The 22,393-nt window shown below is 43.0% G+C and overlaps 1 protein-coding gene across 1 annotated transcript in view; it reads left to right on the top strand.

Annotated features, from left to right (window-relative positions):
• Positions 1-22,393, top strand: part of KIAA1549 (KIAA1549 ortholog) — an 88,547-nt gene that overhangs the window by 14,317 nt on the left and 51,837 nt on the right. The window contains exons 8-12 of the mRNA XM_007466660.1: positions 6,139-6,316; positions 9,689-9,876; positions 18,784-18,980; positions 20,717-20,836; positions 21,502-21,506. Of these exons, the coding sequence (XP_007466722.1) occupies positions 6,139-6,316; positions 9,689-9,876; positions 18,784-18,980; positions 20,717-20,836; positions 21,502-21,506 (688 nt within the window). The remainder of the gene's footprint in view (positions 1-6,138; positions 6,317-9,688; positions 9,877-18,783; positions 18,981-20,716; positions 20,837-21,501; positions 21,507-22,393) is intronic.

The following is a 22,393-nucleotide window of genomic DNA, read 5'->3' as shown; positions in this document are numbered from 1 at the left end:
AGCTGGTGCTCTGGGGCGGGAGAGGCCACAACAGTGAGAGGCCCGTGTACCGCAAAAAAAAAAAAAAAGTGTGCAGTATATCCAAATATTAATATACAAATCATGAAAAAAATGACAGGAGGAAATATGCCAAAATGCTTGCAATGATTTTCTTTGATTGAATTTCAGGTGATTTTTGTTTTACTCTTTATAGTTACTTTTCATGTTTTTCAAAATTTCTCCAATGAGCATATAGTTTGTATAGTGAACACATGATTTTAATCAAAATATTTTAAAAAATGAAATTGAAAATGTTGCCCCAAATGATGACTCCATTATACCATGGTTTTATGGATTCTAGATATGAATCTGATAAGAAGTCATCTAGAAGGGATGCTGGGATTAGATTTTACTGACTGTTACTTTCAGATTGGAGACGCTTGTAGATTTTTTTAAAAAATATATTTATTTATTTGGCTGTGTTGTCTTAGTTGCGGCATGTGGGATCTAGTTCCCTGACCAGGGATCTAACCCGGGCCCCCTGCTTTGGGAGCGTGGAGTCTTAGCCACTGACCCACCAGGGAAGTCCCTAGAATATTTACTCAAGGTGGCTATCATTGGATATTTGGGTATATGGTTTCCACAAGAAGAAGCATTTCTAAAACTTATCAGAACTTTAAAATGGAATAAATAGGCATGTAGGTAGAGGGACGGGTGGATATAATCTCTTGCTTTTCAGCAGCCCTTTATAGTATTCCATTCTGAAGGCTACTAAAAATTAACCACTGCAGCACAGTTCCAGGGAAAGAAGTAGGTGGTTAGGGAGCAGAAGGGGGTCAAGGAACTAGCCTAGAAACAGCAAACAGAAGGCTGGACAGGTGAGCCGTTATCAAGATATAGAGTTGTAAAGAACAGGGCTTCCCTGGTGGCGCAGTGGTTGAGAGTCCGCCTGCCGATGCAGGGGACACGGGTTCATGCCCCGGTCCGGGAAGATCCCACGTGGCGCGGAGCGGCTGGGCCCGTGAGCCATGGCCACTGAGCCTGCGCGTCCGGAGCCTGTGCTCCGCAAATGGGAGAGGCCACAGCAGTGAGAGACCCGCGTACCGCAAAAAAAAGGAAAAAAAAGAACAGATTCTCCAGGGATGAGAGTTTGGACCTGTGTTAAGGATCTTTGTACATGATCTGGAAGTAGGCGTTCACAATGAAATCATGAAATAGTTGATTTGCCAAAAGTTTCCAGTGGTGAAGAAGGAGGCCAGCAGCTGTGTCCAGAGCACAGGGCACTACTACAGTTCTGTACGTGTGGCTAGAAAAGTAGCAGCTGCATTTTGCCGATGGCAAATGTAGAGACCGAACATTCAAATTACGTGTACAAAATAGAGGGCTTGGAGTTATCATAGATCTTTCTCTCAGAACGTCAGTCCACCATTTTGCTGCAGTCTAAAAGGGGCCATAAAGTTGTTGCATATTACTAAGAGAAATAGCAACAAAATTGAAAGCTATATTTATGCAAAACAGTGATAGATCGAGTGTACTAGATTCTAAAGTACTAATGGAAGAGTACTTCACTGTTAACACCAGAGGGATGTAAATCTGGGACAAATCAGAGTACTCTTTGACCCAGCAGATTATGAATTTATGAAATTTTTTCCAGCTTGATTGTGAGGTAATTGACATATAACATCGTGTAAGTTTAAAGTGTACAGTGTGATAACTTGATATATGTATATATTGTGAAAAGATTACCACAATAAGATAACATATCCATCGCTCACATAGTTATCTTTATGTGTGTGTGTGTGTGTGTGTGTGTGTGTGTGTGTGGTGAGAACTTTTAAGATCTACTCTCTTAGCAGATTTCAAGTATGCAATACAGTATTGTTAACTATAGTCACCATGCTGTACTTTAGATCCCCAGAGCTTTATGGCTGGAAGTGTACCCCCTTTGACCACCATCATCCATTTCCCTTACTCTCCACCCCTGGCAACCACCAGTACACTTTTTCTGTGATTTTGGCTTTTTTAGATTCCACATATGTGTGGCATCATACAGTATTTGTCTTTTTCTGTTGGACTTATTTCACTTAGCATAACGCCTTCAAGGTTCGTCCTATGTAGTTGCAAATGACAGGATTTTCTTCTTTTTTATGGATGAATAATATTCCATTGTGTGTGTACGTGTGGGTATGTATCATGTATCATATCACATTTTCTTGATCCATTTGTCCATAGATGGACAGTTAGGTTTTTACCATGTCCTGCCTGTTGTAAATAATGCTACAGTGAACATGGGGTGCAGATATCTTTTCAAGATAGTGATTTCATTTCCTTTGGAAATCCCAGAAGTGGAATTGTTGGTCCATATGCTAGTTCTAGTTTTAAATTTTTGAGGAACCTCCGTACTATTTTCCATAGAGGCTGTAGCAGTTTACATTTCCACCAACAGTGCATGAGGATTCCCTTTTCTCTACATCCTCACCACCACTTATCTCCTGTCCTTTTGATAATAGCCATTCTAACAGGTGTGAGGTGATATCTCACTGTGGTTTTGATTTGCATTTCCCTGATGATTAGTGATGTTGAGTACCTTTTCATGTACCTGTTGGCCATTGCTGTATCTTTGGAAAAATGTCTGTTCAGATCCTATGCCCATATGTTACTCAGATTTGGTTTTTTTTTTTGCTATTGAGTTATATGAGTTCCTTAATATATTTTGGATATTAGCCCCTCATCAAATAATGATTTATAAATACTTTCTCCCATTTCATAGGTTGCCTCGTCATTTTGTTGATTGTTTCTTTTGCTGTACAGAAGCTTTTTAGTTTGATGTAGTCCCATTTGTTTATTTTTGCTTTGTTGCTTGTGCTTTGGGTGTCTTATCCAAAAAATCATTGCCAAGACGAATGTCAAGGAGCTTTTGCCGTATGTTTTCTTGTAGGAGTTTTATGGTTTTAGGTGTTTCCATTTGGAGTTAATTTTTGTGAGTAAGATGGTGTCCAATTTCATTCTTTTGGATGTGAATATCTAGTTTTCCCAACAACATTTATTGAAGAGACTGTCTTTTCCCCGTTGAGTATTCTTGGCTCCTTAGTCACCAGGGTCTTTTGTGGTTCCGTATGAATTTTAGGATTGTTTATTTCTATAAAAAACTGCCATTGGAATTTTGATAGGGATTGCATTGAATCTATAGATAGCTTTGGATAGTATGGACATTTTAACAGTATTAATTCTTTTGATCCATGAACATGGGATGTATTTTCCTTTATTTGTGTGTTCTTCAGTTTCTTTCATCATGTCTTATAGATTTCAGTATACAGATCTTTACCTCCTTGGTTAAATTTATTTCTAAATAGTTTATTTTTTTTGAGGCTACTGTGAGTGGGACTGTTTGTTTCTTCTTCAGATACTTTGTTATTAGTGTATAGAAATACAACTGATTTCTGTATGTTTATTTTATGTCCTGCAACTTTACTGAATTCACTTACTCATTCTGATAGTTTTTTGGTGGAGTCTTTAGGGTTTTCTATATATAAGATCATGTTATCTGCAAACAGAGATGGTTTTACTTCTTCCTTTTCAATTTGGATGCCTTTTATTTCTTTTTCTTGCCTGATTGCTCTGGCTAGGATTTCTAGTAAGGTGTTGAATAGGAATAGTGAGAGTGGATGGTCTCATCTTCTTCCTGATCATAAAGGAAAAGCTTTCAACCTTTCACCATTGAGTACAATGTTAGCTGTGTGTTTGTCATATATGGCCTTTTCTATGTAGAGGTATGTTCCTTCTATACTCAGTTTGTTGAGAGTTTTTATCATGAATGGATGTTGAATTTTGTCAAATGCTTTTTTTGCATCTATTGATATGATCATGTGTTTTTTATCTTTCATTTATTAATGTGATGTATCATATTTATTGATTTGCATATGTTGTTGAATCTCACTTGATCATGGTATGTGATCCTTATAATATGCTGTTGAATTTTTTTTTTTAATATTTTTTAAAATTTATTTATTTATTTTTGGTTGTGTTGGGTCTTCGTTTCTGTGCGAGGGCTTTCTCTAGTTGCGGCAAGCAGGTGCCACTCTTCATCGTGGTGTGCGGGCCTCTCACTATCGCGGCCTCTCTTGTTGCAGAGCACAGGCTCCAGACGCGCAGGCTCAGTAGTTGTGGCTCACGGGCCTAGTTGCTCCGCGGCATGTGGGATCTTCCCAGACCAGGGCTCGAACCCGTGTCCCCTGCATTGGCAGGCAGATTCTCAACCACTGCCCCACCAGGGAAGCCCTATGCTGTTGAATTTGATTTGCTAATGTTTTGTTGAGAATTTTTGCATCTGTATTCCTTAGAGATATTGGTCTGTAGTTTTCTTTATTTATAGTGTCTTTACCTCGCTTTGGTATTAAGGTAATGTTAGTGTCGTAAAATGAATTTGAGAGTGTTTCCGCCTCTTCAAGTTTTAGGAAATGTTTGAGGATTGGCATTAATTCTTCTTTAAATGTGTGGTAGAATTCATCAGTGAAACCATCTGGGTCCTGGACTTTTCTTTGCTGGGAAGTTTGTGATTACTGATTTAATTTCCTTACTCATTATTGGTCTGTTCAGATTTCCTTTTTCATCATGATCCAGTCTTGGTAGGGTGTATATGGCTAGGAATTTATCCATTTCTTCTAGGTTGTCAAATTTATTGGCATGTAATGTTCATAGTAGTCTCTTTTGATCCTTTGTATTTCTGTGGTATCTGATGTAATGTCTTCTCTTTCATTTATAGTTTTTGAGTCCTATCTCTTTTTTTTGGTTAGTCTAGCTAAATTGTCAGTTTTGTTTATCTTTTCAAAGAACCAACTCTTAGTTTTGTTAGTCTCTTCTGTTGTTTTCCTGTTTCTCTATTTCATTTATTTCCATGCTAGTCTTTATTACTTCCTCCCTTCTGCAAACTTTGGGCTAAGTTTGTTCTTCTTTTTCTAGTTTCTTAGGTTATTTATTTGAGATCTTTCTTTATCCTTGATTTCATTTATAGCTGTAAACTTTGTAAGTGCTTTTGCTGCATCCTGTAAGTTTTGTTACGTTGTGTTTCCATTTTAATTTGTCTCAAGATTTCCCTTTTTTTTTTTTTTTTTTGGTTCACTGGTTGGTCAGGAGTGTGTTGTTTAATTTCCAAGTATTGGTGAATTTTCCAGCTTTCCTCCTATTATTGATTCTAGTTTCATACCGTTGTGGTCAGAAAAGATACTTGATATAATTTCTATCTTTTTGGAATTGTTGAGACTTGTTTTGTGGCCTAACATATGATCTGTCCTAGAAAATGTTCCATGTGCATGTGAGAAGAATGTGTATTGTGTTGCTACTGGATAGAATGTTCTATATGTTTGTTAGGTTCATTTGGTCTATAGCATTGTTCAAATCTGCTGTTTGCTTATTGTTTCCTATCTAGATGATCTATCCCTTTTTGGGAGTGGGATATTAAAGAATTTATGATATTTATTATTTCAAGAGCGGTGGTTCTCAACTGGGGATGACTTTGCCCCCCAGGGTACATTTGGCAATGTCTGGAGACATTTTTGGTTGTCACAACTGGTGAGGAAGGGCATGGTTGTTGCTACTGGCCTTGAGGGAGTAGAGGGCAGAGATGCTGCTAAACATTCTACTATACTTGGGATAGTCCCCCACATCAAAGAATTATCTGGTTCAAAAATGGCAATAGTACTAAGGTTGAGAAACCCTGCCCTAGAAGAACAGGGAGAAAATGCTAATAGATTTGAGAAAGGATTGGCTAGAACCATCAATAGTTTCAGAGAACCAGGGATGTACCTAACCGTTATGGTTGATGTTGGGAAGACAACAGTGCCCTCCCATGACCTGTTGGAGCTGGTTGATGGCTATTCTAGGCTGGACTTGGTATGTTCTGTGTACCCTGCTTGCCCCTTAGTCTCAGAGAAGACTTCGAGCAAGACAAAGTACATTTGTTTTTCTGCACAGAGGAACTTTCATTTTGACTGTTCTTCCCATCAAGAGAGCGTCTTGGGCATTCTGGGATCTGGAATGGTGTAATGATCTTATTAGGGATAGGAATAAATCCTGAGTAACACAGTCAAGATTGAGTGCCCCGAGGAAGGGCATCTGGAAACATGAGCTTCTAAAATGCTAATAGTTTCTGTTATCTTTCAGGTGGTAAATGTGTCAAGGCTCGAGGGAGATGATAATCCCGTGCAGCTCATCTACTTTGTGGAGGATCAAGATGGAGAAAGACTCAGTGCAGTCAAGTCTTCAGATCTGATTAACAAGATAGATATCCAGAGAGCAGCCATCATCTTGGGTTACCGAATTCAAGGAGCTGTTGCCCAACGTAAGTGCGTGAGGTGTGGCCCCTCACAGTCATCTGTGCTGGGCTGGGGTCAAAAGCCAGTCTTTTTTCTGACAATAAACTCTGAATTTAAAGCATTCTTATGTGTGCGTAGTAGATATAAGAGGTCAGTCATTAAAATTAATTCGCCAAGACCTTCTTTATTTTGATTGCATGCAGTTGTAGCATCGCTGTTCTTTTTCCTACCCAGCATTTTATATTCATAGTGTTATAGTGAGTTTTAGTAGCTTGAGTTAACTTTAATAATTTTCCCCCCCTCCTGTATTATTTAAAAAAAATTTTTGTCTTAGGTAAAATAATGTGTTTTCTCTGTATATATTCCAAAATCTTACATGTCATAATTTGAATGTTGATGGGGACAGTGAGTCACGCAGGAAGCTGGGAGGTGCCCTCTGCATTTATTGGCTTCCTTCTGGGTCTTTTAACACAAAGAAGTCCTTGATTCTTACCCTTTTCAATCCTGTTTCTCTCCCACCCTGTCCTCACATCACTCATAATTTAGAAAGAGGTATTTTGGTATTTTGGTATTTCTTTATTATTGTTGGAAGAGTCTAGGCTCCTGCTCCCCTGGCAATGGCTACTCTCAGTGCCCTTGTTCCCCAACTCACAGATTTTGGGTATTTAAAATTAAGAAAAGGAGAGGCATGGAAGAGTATATTTCTCTAAATATACCTTTATGAATCAGACTACTATTTTAATGTGGGTGTTTTTCCTCTATAATCCTGGGAGTAATCCTTGTAAGAGCTCAGAGAAACTTGCTCCCAACAGTAAAGGGATAACTAAATGTTTAGAAGGAATTTAGCATCAGAGAGTGTTGAAAAACTCCCGAGAAACTTCGGCGATGAAGGCAGTTTTTAACAAATGACAGCTTTGAAATTATCCTCCATGATGGAATGTCCTTTGTAAGAGCTATACTTGACCCTGGAAACTAACCAGGATGAGGGGAGGGGCCATGGGCACACTTTCTCCATTTTATAGGTGATGATGGGAGAGTTGAAGCAAATAACCATTGGTGCTTTGTGTTTGTGTGTTTGAGATATGATTGTATATTAGTGTATATTTCAAAGCAGTGAGAAAAAAAATAATGAAGCACTTACTTGTATTTCTTCATATACGACATTTCTGATTGTCAGAGAAGTGCCCCACTCCAGCTAAGCACTTCAGTTTTTAGAAAAGATTCCTTACTGTAGGCTCTGGGCACCTTTCAAGACTACTTTCATCTGCTCTTGCACTCCTCTTGCCTCAGTTTCATGCTGAAAACCAACAGTCCTGGGATTGGGAGCCTAAGCCAACACCAGGGCCAGCCCCAAAACAGCTGCGGACTTGATGTCAGGCCCTCGTTTTGACGAGTCATAGGGTTTTACTAGGTTAGAACTAAGAAGAGGACCCGGTTGTCTCAGCTCCTCAGTTTGGTTGTGTCACTCCTATATTGTCAGCTATTTTCATGCAAAATGAGCTACATATACAAACTATATTCAGGTCAAATTAAAAAATGCAAAATTTTAACACTTTGCCACTTTCTCCATTTCCCGCATAGTCTTTGCTTTGTGATTTGTGCTTCTTTCATAGTGCTTGTGCTTGAGAGGGCTTGCTCCCCTCCCTGGTCACTCTCTAAGAGGCCTAAACCCAAACTTAAAACAAGCACTAAGCATCTTTTTATTGTTACATCTTTGAGTAAAAACATTCTGATCCCATAGCACGTGTTAACCATTATAGGATATGAAAAGAGCGTAAAAGTTAGTCCCTGCCCAGGAAGACTGATATATATTTGAAGAGACAAGGCTTAGAGTCATGACCATATTAATGAGCAAAGTGGTATAGTGTATCAGGATGATACATTTATGTAATAAAATGCATTGTAAAAGAATAACGAGGTACCATTTACAAGGCCAAGACAACCAAGGACAAGAGAACTTAGACGAGGGGAATCTAGTGTGGCCATGGAGAGGTCGTTGTGAAGTGGCCACAGTGGATGAGAGAGTTGGGCACGGAAGGGGGGCATTTTGGTTTTCAGAGCCTGGTGATGGGAACCTGAGCTTTAAGAGGACCAGGAAAGCAGTTTTAAGAAGAGCTGAATCTTGCGAGAGGATGAGTAGGGAATGAAGAGGATGAGGGCCCAGAACCGGGAGGCCGGGTTAGGGAGAGGAGCTGGTGAAGGAAATTAAGGAGGACAGAGTGATTGAAGCATGATCATCCAAGGCCATGAAAGATGGGGGGCTGAGGCAGGGGAGGGGGTGGGGAGGTTGGGGAGTGGAGGATTCAAAATAAGTAAGTTGATTTAATGTAATTTTTTTTTTTAACATCTTTATTGCGGTATAATTGCTTTACAATGGTGTGTTAGTTTCTGCTTTGTAACAAAGTGGATCAGTTATACATATACATATGTTCCCATATCTCTTCCTCTTCATCTCCCTCCCTCCCACCCTCCCTATCCCACCCCTCCAGGCAGTCACAAAGCACCGAGCCGGTATCCCTGTGCCATGCGGCTGCTTCCCACTGGCTATCTACCTTACGTTTGTTAGTATGTATATGTCCATGTCTCTCTCTCGCCCTATCACATCTCACCCTTCCCCCTCCCCATATCCGCAAGTCCGTTCTCCAGTAGTCTGTGTCTTTATTCCTGTTTTACCCCTAGGTTCTTCATGACATTTTTGTTTTCTTAAATTCCATATATATGTGTTAGCATAGCAGTTTCAGTTAAAAGTCATGTTTTTTTTTTTTTGCGGTACGCGGGCCTCTCACTGTCATGGCCTCTCCCGTTGCGGAGCACAGGCTCTGGACGCGCAGGCTCAGCGGCCATGGCTCACGGGCCCAGCCGCTCTGTGGCACGTGGGATCCTCCTGGACCGGGGCACGAACCCGCGTCCCCTGCATCGGCAGGCGGAGCCTCAACCTCTTCACCACCAGGGAAGCCCAAAAGTCATGTTCTTATTGAAGGGTTGAGGGAGAGATCTGGGTAAGGAAATGAAGGCAGTGCTCATAGACTGCTTACTGGGACTTTCTAGTTTTTGGTAAGGCAACATTCCTGCAGTGAGAATTTAGGGAGGGACCTGGTAGAATAAACTGGACATCAGGAGACGTGGAATAAACCTCACTTTGCCATTGAATTAACCATTTTCCTTTAGACACGTCATATATGTTGCTGTGATCCCTACTGTATTGTAGATGGAATGTGTTGTGTTTGTTTACTGTGTCCTGTTCCCTGTCATCAGGAGACCCCAGTTGTCTTGAGCTGAAATGACAGGGACTTTCGTGGTTTCTCGTGGAAGAGGGAGGGCACATTTACTGCTCAGAAGGGCTGTCCAGTAAAAGAGTGCAAAGGACTCACTGAGAGACCTTTCTTCCTCGTCTGCAGCTGTGGACAGGGTGAAGAGGCCATCATCCCCTGAGTCCCAGAGCAGCAGCCTCTGGGTCATTGTGGGCGTGGTTGTGCCAGTGCTGGTGGTGATGGTGATCGTCGTCATCCTGTACTGGAAACTCTGCCGCACGGACAAATTGGACTTTCAGCCTGACACCGTGGCCAACATTCAGCAGCGTCAGAAGGTGAGGGACAGACTCCTGCCCTGCGTTTCTGTGAGCGTCCTGTGGACTGGGGTAGGGCAGGTCAGGTTCCTGGTACTGAAGGACAGGGGGGAGAGCTGGTCAGGAAATCTTTTGGCTTTAGTGGTGGTGTCCCTTTGCCTCCATGTTTGCTTAGAAACCCAGGTCTTCTGTAGTATTAAATACATGCCCAGAAAATGAAGCCATGTGAAGGCTTAGCAATGCTGTGGGCTCTGAGTTCCACTGTGATTTTATTTTTGAGATGTTCGGTTAGAAGATCACATCCATTCTGTGTATGAATTCTGATCTATTTTAACCCTGGATATTTTCAGAGAACAGGAGCCAAGGAAGATTTTCTTTGATCTGTGTATCTCTTTCTTTCATACGCAACTCTGCTGGCCGGCTCCTTTATTTTCCGTCCACCATATTGCAAGCCTACTTGTCCACCTTGATCAAGACCACATAATCATTAAAAAATGGTAATACATGCCTTAAACATTTTAACTTTATATACACACACACACATATACATATATATATATACACACACATACATATATATACACACACATATATATATACACACAAACATACATATATATACACACACATACATATATACACACACACACACATACATATATATATATACACACACACACACACACACACATATATATATATATGTATAAAATTAGTCTTTATTTGACAATCTTTAAAAAAAATTTGGAGTATTAGTCTATCAAAAGGAATTCTGTGTGGTCTTTCTTGTGAAGAAACAACGCACATAAGGCATCAGCTACAGTTTCCAGTTTGGGTTTCTTTAGGGAAGAGCAAAGCAACCTGAGAACAAAATTTTCTAGATTTTTTCAATATCCCCCCTCCCACCTTACTCTGCAGTCTTTTAGAGTTAATTCTCCTGCACCTAATTTGACAGCAGTTTCTTTTTTCTTTCTTTCTTTTTTTTTTCAGCAGCTCCTTTTCCGTGTGTTTCCAAGGCATTCAATTTAGTTTTTATGGTAATAGCAGTTCCCTTGTCACACTTAGGTTTCGACACTTCCTGCAGTATTTGTCACGTACCAGTTTCAGAGGAAGACATAGCCTCTTGGTCAGTATCCAGCTCCCCTGGTGAGCAAGAACATGCCAAGTAAGAGAAGAGCTCATTAGGTGCAAACACTGAGCTCAGCACGCAGGGTCAGCCACACCCAGGGCGTGGGAAGTGGTGCTTGCGGACTCTGTTTATTAACGTGTACCCACTATGGGTCTCACGCATTTAGAGGACTCACTCGACTCTAAAAGTTTGCTAAGAAAAAGCAAGCCCGAGGCAGAAAAACAAGAAATTTTACTCTGATTTTCTGGGTATAAAAAAATTCTGCACATTATCAACCTAGACCTGATGGAGGAAACAAATAAGTATTATCTAAAAATTCATTTTGTTTGTTAAAGTAAATGAAGAGCCTTCTTTTTCTTACAAATTAAGTAAGAAATGCAAACTCTTGATTAAATTGCAAGCTTATGGTTACCCAGTATTTTGGAAGCAGTTTCTACTAAGGTTATATTTATTACCTATCTTCATTTATTATTTACATAGTCTGCTAAGGTCGTTTTGTTGTCAGACTGGTGAATAGCACGGAAAAACCTGGAAAAAAGTCCTTACTATACTACATGATTCACAGTGTGAATTTCATCGTAATGAGATCAACAGTAGGTTTGGAAATGCTTTTGTTCTGGTCAAAGAGTGTTGTTACAGAGAGATTTGACCAGTGTAGATGGTTATATATTTAGGTCAATAATGTGCCATGCTTCCTAACATAAACAGTCCTGTGGAAGCCCATCCATTGTCTGTTACTTCAGTAAACTATCAGAGGACAGCATCCCTTGAGTTCACAGCAGACTATTCCGCAAGCTTTCGCCTTCTCCCACTTTTACTTCTGAAAGAGTCTCACGTCCCAGATGTTGTTGTACATCAAAATGGACAGTTTCCAATAGAACTTAAGCCTTTGGAGTCCCTCTTCTGCAAGTGCTGTCTGGATTTGTGCATTCCCTTTTACAGCATCTTTGCACGAAGGGCCTTCTGCATGGAGGACTCCCTGAGAGAAGAGGTGTTTTCTGACCCTGTTAGGAGCATAGCAGGGTCTTTGTTTTGCTGGCAGAGGCACTCACCATATAGATCTTGTCATGTTTTTATAGTGAGAAAATGATAATTTCTATTTAGTTTAAAAATAAATATCTCTACTTCATAAGCGTTTCTTCTAAGATTATCTGGCAATAGTGAAGGGCCTCCAGCCTATTCCTTGGAGCACTTTGCAAAGATGCTGCCTTCCCTGTGACTGCAAGAGCTCTTTTTCCTTCTTGTGCGGCTCTGTGTTTTCTCTCTACGCTCTGCTCATCCCGCCCCCTGACTACGCTTCACCACTACTCTCTGAAATCTTTTAGCAAATCCCAGGGCTGCAAACATCTGGAAACGATAAATTTACTGACCCCAAATCCACACCCCCTTCTTCTTGTAACCAGAAGGAAACCTCTTCATATTGTCTGGGAGTAGATTAGTTTTGAAATATGATGAGAGAGGCCATTCTGTCTTATTCTGAAGCAGGGTCTTTTAAAATTTCTAATGAGAAAGAAAAAAACCCCTAACCCATGTCTTTCTTTTATCTGTATTCCCTTTAATCTGCAGCCTAAAGGCATCACTTTTTTACTGCTCCCAGTAAAATTGCAGCTTGGACCCGCCTCACCCTGTTGAGGTTCTATTTAAAGACATGAATGGCATTGGCTAGATGCTGCCGGCCCTCTGGAAACTTGTTCCTTCTGCTGGGGATAGTCCACACCCCCTGGTTGGCCTAGGACCCTGGTTCTTAGCCGGCTGGCACTGTGGGCAGCCAGATGGAGCTGCCTCGGCCACTGCCTGTTCATTCACCAAACACTGAGCATTTGCTCTCAGACAAGCAGGGCTGGGCTGGGTGACAAGCACAGATAACATGCGATCCCTGCCTTCGAGGGCTTTCATAAGGGAGAAAGAAGGACAGGCAGCTACAAGCTGACACGCAGCAGCGTAAGTGTGTCCAGGGCACTGAGGGAGTACAGGCAAAGGGCAGCCACCCCTGCATCTGGAGGTTGCGGAGGTGAAGTGGGCCCAGGCAGGAAGGATGGAGCAGAGGTGAGTGGAAGGAAGGGCACAGCCAAAACCGAGGCCACAGAAGTAGGCAAGAGCCATTCTTAGAGGGGTTTATGGGACACGTCAGGGGGCGGAGGTGATGCTGTAGGCCCTGGGAGCCACTGAGGGGGTCTCGGGGTGGTGGGGGGGCTTGGACACATCTATGTTTGGAACCGCCACTGAAGGGACTCAACGGGTTGAAGCGAAGTTCCAAGAGGGTTTCTTCCATCTGAGCCGAGTTCATCTCCTCTCCCTCTGCAAGGATCCTGGTAACACCTAAAGTGTTGGTGGTTTCAGTGTACCCACGTGATTTGCTGCGGCCTGGGGGCGGGAGAATCTTGGAGGACTGCTAGCCACCTCCTAGACCTCAGGGTGACCAGCGGCCCCATGCTGGGCTGCAGTGGAGACCCGCAGATGGCAATAGGTTCGCCTTGTCTTCACCTCCTGAATGGAAGCAGCATGGTGGCTGTAGTGCACTACTTTTCACACACCACACCCATCGAATAGCAAATGCTTAAACAATGGCTCTCTCTTCAAGGCTGCACATTTTTATTCAGCCACTTTGGGGATTTGCTCTGTGGTTTCTCTTGTCCTCTTAACTGCTCCTTCCCAGGGGTTCAGGCTAACCCGAGTACTGGGGACTTCACTCTGTCGTGTTCCATCTGGGTCGCATTATATTTATGGCTTACATGTTTTAAAATTCATCAGGCGTCTCTCCTGTTACTTGGCTGACCTGCTCTTCCAGCCCAGCCTGACTTGTCAGCGACATATTCCGATGAGATACAGACAACAGGGTCTGTCCCTTCTGTGATATATTAAAGAAAGAAGGAACAAAAGAGCCGTCTTTCCTCAGAAAACCTGGGTCCTAATGGGAATATTGAAGGCGCTAATGAATTGTGACTCTTTTATAAAACGCTGATTGACACTTATTCTGCATGTGGAGGCTGGAGGCACAGTAGAGCCAAACTTAACTCTAGATTTTTTTTAAGACTTGGAAAAACTAGAAAAAGTGTTCCAGAAAATAAGGATGAAACAAAAGGAGCCAATTCCGTAAGTGAGGAGGACAGTGTTTTCTCTAATTTTTTCCTTCTGTGTAGACGGCTTTTGTTTTGTGTGTAAGCAAAAAAATTTCTACTGTTATAGAAGGAGGTGACTCACCCATCCTGAGAGAAGTCAGGGATCTAATGAACGTATTTAAAGATATTAGTCAGGGGGCTTCCCTGGTGGCTCAGTGGTTAAGAATCCGCCTGCCAAGGCAGGGGACATGGGTTCGAGCCCTGGTCTGGGAGGATGCTGCAGAGCAACTAAGCCCGTGTGCCATAACTACTGAGCCTGCGCTCTCGAGCCCGCGAGCCACAACTACTGAAGCCAGCACACCACAGCTACTGAGCCCGGGTGCCACAACTACTGAGCCTATGCTGTAGAGCCTGCGAGCCACAACTGAGCCCACGTGCCACAACTACTGAAGCCCGTGCGCCTAGAGCCCGTGCTCCGCAACAAGAGAAGCCACCGCAGTGAGAAGCCCACGCACCACAACGAAGAGTAGCCCCCCGCTCGCCGCAACTAGAAGAAAGCCCGTGCACAGCAATGCAGCCAAAAATAAATAAATAAAATATAATAAATAAATAAAAAACATAAAAGAAAACTAACCACATTTCCATAAAGACAAGCAAAAAAAACCCCCAAAACTTACCACAAAAAAGGTATTAGTCAGAATTAACAAAAGCCAGCAGGACTTTAAGGCTATAACAGATGTATATTTCATATGACATCTACCCTTTTCTTGGTTCCCCACAAAATCCACTAAGTTTGGTGCTTCAGCTGACCCTTTTGAAATTCATTCAGTCATTAGATATTTACTGAGGTTCTACCACGTGTCATGTCCTGTTGCTGAATTACAAAATTTTGTATCTAAATTTTTATCTATAGCTTTATCTGGTCTCTGAGGACTCTCAGCTGACTATATTAACTGCTTGATGTTTCACTGACCAGCAGCAATAACATTGCTGTCAATCTCATTTGCATGGTGCCTTGGCATTTAATGAAGCATTTTGACATTGTCAGGGAGGAAGAAATGTTCTAGGTTTTCCTGGCTGGGGTACAAATTAAATTGACCTGAGACAGGTTAACAGGAGGAAATCACAGAAAGGTTTAATAACATGTATACATGGGAGAGACCCATGTATAGAACTGAGTAACTCACCAAAATGACCAAAACCCTCACCTTAAATATCACCTTCAGCTAAAGACGAAAGAGGATGCTGGTGGTGGTTTGGGACTTCAGAGGGGAGGAAGGCAGTTCACATGGACATGGAAAAGCAAATGTTTGCTAAACAAATGCCTGCTGGGCCAGTCAGAGACGGGATGCAGAGAGGAGTGGTGATAGCTCTCTTTCTGGAGTAGGTAGGTCCTCTGTCTGTATTCTGTTAGGCAGTTGGTGGGCGAAGGGAATATCCAACTTTCTTCCTGAGTCTTTTGGCCCTTGATTGTTTTCAGCTTGAAATAATCCGCATGCCAGAGAGACGTTTGGGGGTAGCACATTCTGTTTCCCTATGACATATACATATGTACAATATGTTTCTTACATGAACCTGAGATAGTGTCAGGGAAGGCATTTAGTTCCTGGATTTGGGTACAGGCTGCACCAAGGACGCAGTGCTGTCCATATTTTTCCCTTATCACTTTGGAGACCTTTGCTTAGAGGAGGCAATCTGGGGCTCCTCCTTCAATTTTGATAAAGCAAATCATCTAAGTTGCAAAGGTGGTGATGTTGATGATTAAATGACTGTTGATTATACCTGTTATTCTTTCATTTATTTATTTAAATATTTATTTATGTATTTTTGGCTGCGTCCGGTCTTAGTTGCAGCGCTCGGGCTTACTTGCCCCGTGGCATGTGGTATCTTAGTTCCCCGACCAGGGATCGAACCTGCACCCCCCTGCATTGGAAGGCGGAGTCTTAACTACTGGACCACCAAGGACATCCCTATTATTTCATTTAGCGGCACCTTTTGGAGCTAAAATGAGGTGCAGCTGGGGTGAAAGCAGACACAACGATGACAGGGGTGCTTCTTCTGTGACGTGGGAGAAGGATTCTTCAGGAAGGAGAAACCAAAAGTTTATATACAGAAGTTGTCAGTTTGGAATTTGATTCCTTTAAAAGGGCCACATGCCCCTAGGAAGGTATACACCCCCCGAGATTTGGGGCAGCCCAGCTGAAGATGGCTGGTAGGTCGGGGGCGTCATGGAGCTGCAGGTATGGGCCCATTGTTTGGGAAACAGCGTTTGTGAGCCGAGGACTGCGTGCCACTCACAGTCTGCCCTTGTGTGGTGAAGTAGACTGCTGGTAACACGAGATCATTCATTAACTTGGAAAATACAGGCACGCCAGTCTTTGCCTTTTGTTTCTGAGCAGTATCTTTGTGAACTCTATTTATAGTAAGTTCTGTCGCCCTCTGCTGGTGTAAGCCATTATTGCAGGCTACTTGCCATCTACCCATCCAGCCTAGATTTTTAGTGCTAAAAGACCTTAAGAGATGACGAATCGAAGCCATTGACGCTGTCACTCATCTGTGCATAAAGTTAGCACAAATACGCCAAAACCGTTCACTTCTACACGCAGTATAATGTCTAGAACAGCTCCTTAGATGGGTTAGCCTTTGTCTTCTGACTGATAGGACTCTCTGTGGGTGTGGAATTCAGCCCGATGAGATTGCATGTGGGGCTCCTCCCAAGGAGACCCTTGGGACAACTACTAATATGTGGTTTATTTTCCTCTACTTTGTAAGCTTGAATAAAGGAAACGGTTAACACCCACCCCTGGCACTTTCAGTGTCACCAAAATAGTGCCTCACCTTTATTGCCCACGTTTCTGTTCCTCTTCAGACCTCTTTCTGTCTTAGCACAGGCCTAGAAGCTGACCCTGGACTCTGTGGTCGCAGGGCTCAGAGGGTTTTTGTTGTGGGTTTGCTGTTGGTACCGGGTATCCCCTGGTAGGGCTTCTGCATCCACCAGTGTGAGGGGTGCACTTGAGAAGACTCCTCTCTCCTTCATCTTTGTGCCCCCATTACTTCCTTTGGCCACTCCTTTCTAGAAATTCTTTATTCCCTTGGCTTCTGTTACATTGAAGTTTCCAAATTCTTGTTTCTTTGAAGTCGCCTATTTTGTTCCCGGCTTCCTTTTCCTCCTCTTAGCCGCAAACTGTTTGATGTTCTCCAACATTTTATCCATAGGCTCTGTTTTCATCTTGGAAAATCTCAGCTCCCCTATGTGTCACCTTCTATACAGATGCTCTCAAGGTCACACCTCCAGCCTGAGAGTTCCCCCAAGCTTGTCCTCTGTTTCCAGCTATGCTGAGCTACTTTTCTTTTTCTTTTTTTTTTTTTAAAGGTCAAGTTTTTTTGTTTGTTTTTTATAGATTTATTTATTTATTTGTTTATTTTTGGCTGCATTGGGTCTTCGTTGCTGCGCGCGGGCTTTCTCTAGTTGCGGCGAGCGGGGGCTGCTCTTCGTTGGGGTGTGCGGGCTTCTCATTGTGGAGGCTTCTCTTGTTGCAGAGCACAGGCTCTAGGCGCACGGGCTTCAGTAGTTGTGGCACACAGGCTCAGTAGTTGTGGCTCACAGGCTCTAGAGCGCAAGCTCAGTAGTTGTGGCGCACGGGCTTAGTTGCTCTGCGGCATGTGGGATCTTCCCGGACCAGGGATCGAACCCGTGTCTCCTGCATTGGCAGGCGGATTCTCAGCCACTGAGCCACCAGGGAAGCCCTGAGCTACTTTTCTTTGGAGCTTTTCCTGCCATCTCAAACTAAGCATGTGTGGAGCGAAACCTGTCTTTTTACCTCTTTGTCGTCATTCCTTTGCAACTCACCTTTTTCTCTTAATGTCACGTCTACTGTTCGGGATACCCTGAATGTAGCTTCATGTAAGCACTGGAGTCTTTCTCCCCTTTGCCTCTCGAGTCTGTGTTCAGCTTCCGTGTGCTTCTGCCTGGTCTCTAGAGCTGTTCATTCCTTCCCATTTTCCAGAGCTTTTTATTTCTTCCCATTTTCATTGCTGAGGTTTGGGCCCAGGCTTTCATCATTTCGTGCATGTAGTACTGTTGGGCCCCCTGACTAGTCTCCTTTTGTCCTGACTGCTTGCATTTTAGAAATCTGCCTCTTTAGGAACATTTAGTGGTTTTCTGCTCTAGAAGCTGGCATGTGGAGTCATCTACATACAGGCTGGCCTTCTCTCATTCCCCTACATCCTGACTGTTCTAGTGCAGTTAATGTAATCTTTTCCCAAGCCTCAAGTCTTCTCTGGTCCTTGACACAACTTAGAACAATCTCTGTGTAGCCACCTCTTTTTATTTCCAAGTTTGGCCTGTCCTCTGAGGCCTGGCACAAGTCCCCAGTCTCTAGGAAGAATATCTCAGCCACGTCACCCTCTGGAATTGTGTAGCTGCTCTGGCAGCAGTCAGGGATTGTCTTGTGATTTCTTTTGTATTATGGTCTAAATATTTAATTCCTGTACTTGAATCTGTAGCAAGTATCTCTCTTTTCTGCAAACTCTAGGTATAAACCTTGCACAGGTCAGTGCTTTAGAGATGCGTGTTGAGCTGGATGGGTAGAATTGCAAGCACACTCCTGGATCAGAAGCTGGCACTCACAATCTTGCCAGCCCTCACAATCTCATCTTATATTCAGATTAATTAATTAGATTAATTAATTCAGATTAATTTCCTGTGTGTGTGTGTGTGTTTGTGTATGTCTGTTTCAGTTGCAGATCCCTAGTGTGAAAGGCTTCGACTTTGCTAAGCAGCATCTGGGTCAGCACAATAAAGATGATATACTGATCATTCACGAGCCAGCACCGCTGCCAGGACCTGTGAAGGACCATACCACGCCCTCTGAGAATGGAGATGTGCCGAGCCCCAAGGCAAAGATCCCTTCCAAGAACGTCCGTCACAGAGGAAGGTTCTTACTGGGCTTTCTGTATTGTTCTCTATCGTGGCATGCGTTTCTGTTTTCCATTTGTCAGTTTCCAGTAGCAGAAAGGCTGATGGTGAGTGTTGTCCAGGTCTGCAGCCTGGAAGACTGACAACATTTGCCCCAAGTCAACGAACCTGATGGCTCTTGATCCACTCTCATGGACTCTCAAAGGAGCCCTGTGTGCTTTCCTTCCCCAAAGTGTTTAAGATTATAAATCACTGTCCATCATGGTTTGGTGGTCCGCCTGGAACTTCATTAAGGATTGACCAGCTCTAGGGTACATATTGTGGGGTGACCATGCCAGGCCCTCTGGAGGTGATATTAGGAATAATGTATTAAAAAATGCATGGCATATGATACACAGTCAGCCAGTATCAGCTTTGCCCTTGCCCGTTAATGCCAGCCACTGGAGCTGTGGCTTCCTTGCTTGGTCTGCAGGTGACCTTCATCATATCCTTCTTTCCTTGCTTGGCTTTTCTCTATGTGCTCCTCTTGTCTCCCATGTTAGCATGTGTGCATGGATTCTTCATCGCCTCCCCCTGCCCAGCTCCCCATTCCCAGTTAATTCCCAGTCCACTTATCAAAATTAAGTGCACAGAGAACTGCTTGCTAACAGACTACCTACCATCACCCGGTGACCCTGTGAGACGGGCTACAGCTGTGTGAAGACATGGTTCAGAATCAGGTTTTATTAACTTGACTTTAGATCAAAGAATGTTCAGGCTTTGGTATTGAAGCCTCTGATTATCAGCTTTCCTTTGAGCTTTGGAACTCTAAATCCTGATTTTCTGCTGAGAAGGGGGAAGTGTGTGATCATACCAACGTTCAAAATGATCTTATAATTTCTGACTTAACAAAAAACCTACTCCAGTGTTTCTGGCCTAGTTTTAAGAATTTAACGAATGTTAGAACACACTCTTTACAAAAGAAGATGAATAATGTAGAGAGATATCATTTGCTTAATTACTTTGCAGAGTGAGAGTAAATCAAATCATTAAAAATTATTGAATATGCTAGTACAATAGAGCAAAGTCTTTTTTCCTCCTCTGGTAGCTTCATCCTAAACATTTAGGCACAACATCTTAACGTTCTGCATGGTTAATATCATATTTTAGCATGTCTCGGGGGCACCAGAATGTCTCGGCATTTCAGGAAGCCCAGAGAGAAGGGGTGTTAACTGATTAAGGATTTTCACTAGCCTGGTGCAACCTGGGCTCTGTGACACCCTTGCTTTTTATATATAGAATCAAATCTCAGCAATAATCATTGCCTTTGTGTTGTGAGTGTAGGCTTCTTGCAAAGATTTGGAGTTATATGGGGTGACTGCAGAAATACCCTGGCTTCCTAGGAATTCTGCAGACCCAGCTAACGCCTAACCAAGCTTGAACTCCAGATCCTCTAATCCAACCCACGCCAGCCCCAGACTGCCAGTCCAAGCCCAGGGAGCTGGGAGACCATCCTCCACTGGGTACCTGGTTTCCTACCATTTGTTGAAATGAGCCCACTGAGCCATTTAGTCAGCTGTGTCAAGCTGTCTTCACAAGGTGACTGTGTGCTATTAATGTGGTCCTTGAAGATGCCATGCCACGAAACAATGTTTTGGACTGTTTGATTTCTCCCAGTTTTGCCTGGAAGGCGGACTTCCACATCCAAATGAATGTGACCTTTCCCCCCCGCTTTCTTTCTTTTTCCTAATGTTTGTATTTGTTTTGTGTCTGCAGAGTTTCTCCCTCAGATGCTGACTCTACAGTAAGTGAAGAGTCCAGTGAGAGGGAAGCAGGGGACAAGACTCCAGGAGCGGTGACCGATGGCAAGTCCCACAGAGCCCTACAGAGTGGTCTGTGACCCTTCTTGTTCTCCACTTTAAAAGTAGTAATTATGAGGGAATTCCCTGGTGGTCCAGTGGTTAGGACTCCGTGCTTTCACTGCTGAGGGCTGCAGGTTTGATCCCTGGTCAGGGAACTAAGATCCCACAAGCTGTGTGGTGTGGCCAAAAAAAAAAAAAAAAAAAAAAAAAAGAAGTAATTATGAGCTTCCAGTAGACTAGGGTTTTATATACTTCAAATCAGAACATTAAAAAAACCCCAAAACCTGTGCAGTAGAATATTCATCTTTCGTTTAGTGAATTTCTCAGATTGACTGTCACCATCTAACACTGTTTTTGTGTCTGCATTGGGATGGGGCTAGAAGTCAGAGATTCACTGATATGTTTTGAGGTTAACAGTCACCTTCTACTCTAGTGGCGGCTCCTAACGATTTTCCTCTCCGAAGGGCAAGGAGGAACCAAACTAAAGCGTCTCAAAAACTGCATCCAGGATTCAGTGACCTTTTTGGGAGCCTGTTCAAGTGTTTCACAGTTGTCACTGTTAGAAAGTTGATTATTTCTCATAGGTCCAAGTGCATTATATTTGGTCCTGGTCCTAGATCTGTCTTCCAGAAATAGTTGAGTGTGATTCGATGGTTTAGCATATATTTACATGTGTTGTCAGATGCTGTAACTCCTTAGGCCAGGTATGAAATGTACTCCACTCCCCTTCTAAAGAGTATTGTCATAAAACTTATGCCCTGCAGTAGAACTAAGCCCATAGGTCTTAGTAGACTTGGAGCATTTTTTGGCCTGATGACAAGGTAGGTTGGTTTTACTTGAATTGATTCTGTTAAATGTGCTAGTGCAGCTCTTATACTTGCTGGAGTTTTTTTTTTTTTTGCGGTAGGCAGGCCTCTCACCGTTGTGGCCTCTCCCGTTGCGGAGTGCAGGCTCCAGACGCGCAGGCTCAGCAGCCATGGCTCACGGGTCCAGCCGCTCCACGGCATGTGGGATCTTCCCGGACCGGGGCACGAAGCCGTGTCCCCTGCGTCGGAAGGCGGACTCTCAACCACTGCGCCACCAGGGAAGCCCTGCTGGAGCTTTATTTATGCTTCAGGGTTGTGTTTTAGTAATGCAAAGAAAATTGGGGTGCCTCAGGATATCATTTTTATTTTAATTAATTTATTTATTTGGCTGCGCCACTTGCGGGATCTTAGCTCCCCTACCAGGGATTGAACCCAGGCCCTTGGCAGTGAAAGCGTGGAGTCCTAATCACTGGACCACCAGGGAGTTCCCAGGATATCATTTTTAATAGTAATTTTTATACTTACATTTTCATCACAAATTTCTTTGTATAAAGATGCAGTACAGAGTGAACCATATTCTATAAATGAATAGATTCCGGTTGGAAGCTGGAGGGCCTGTTCTGTCACTGTCATGCCTGTGACTTTGTATGTCCCTTAGTCTTTGGGGCTCCTGTGGGACTAAACTAGCTGGTTTTGGAGATTCCTTCCAGTTTCTTCCAGTTGTTTCTTTTTTAATGTTAAAAAAATACCCCTTAGGGCTTCCCTGGTGGCACAGTGGTTGAGAG

The sequence above is a fragment of the Lipotes vexillifer genome, unplaced genomic scaffold, assembly GCF_000442215.2.
Source record: "Lipotes vexillifer unplaced genomic scaffold, Lipotes_vexillifer_v1.1 scaffold71, whole genome shotgun sequence".
NCBI classification, from domain to species: Eukaryota; Metazoa; Chordata; class Mammalia; order Artiodactyla; family Lipotidae; genus Lipotes; species Lipotes vexillifer.
The sequence above is the reverse complement of the archived record's forward strand: the minus strand, read 5'-3'. Positions and strand labels throughout refer to the sequence as shown.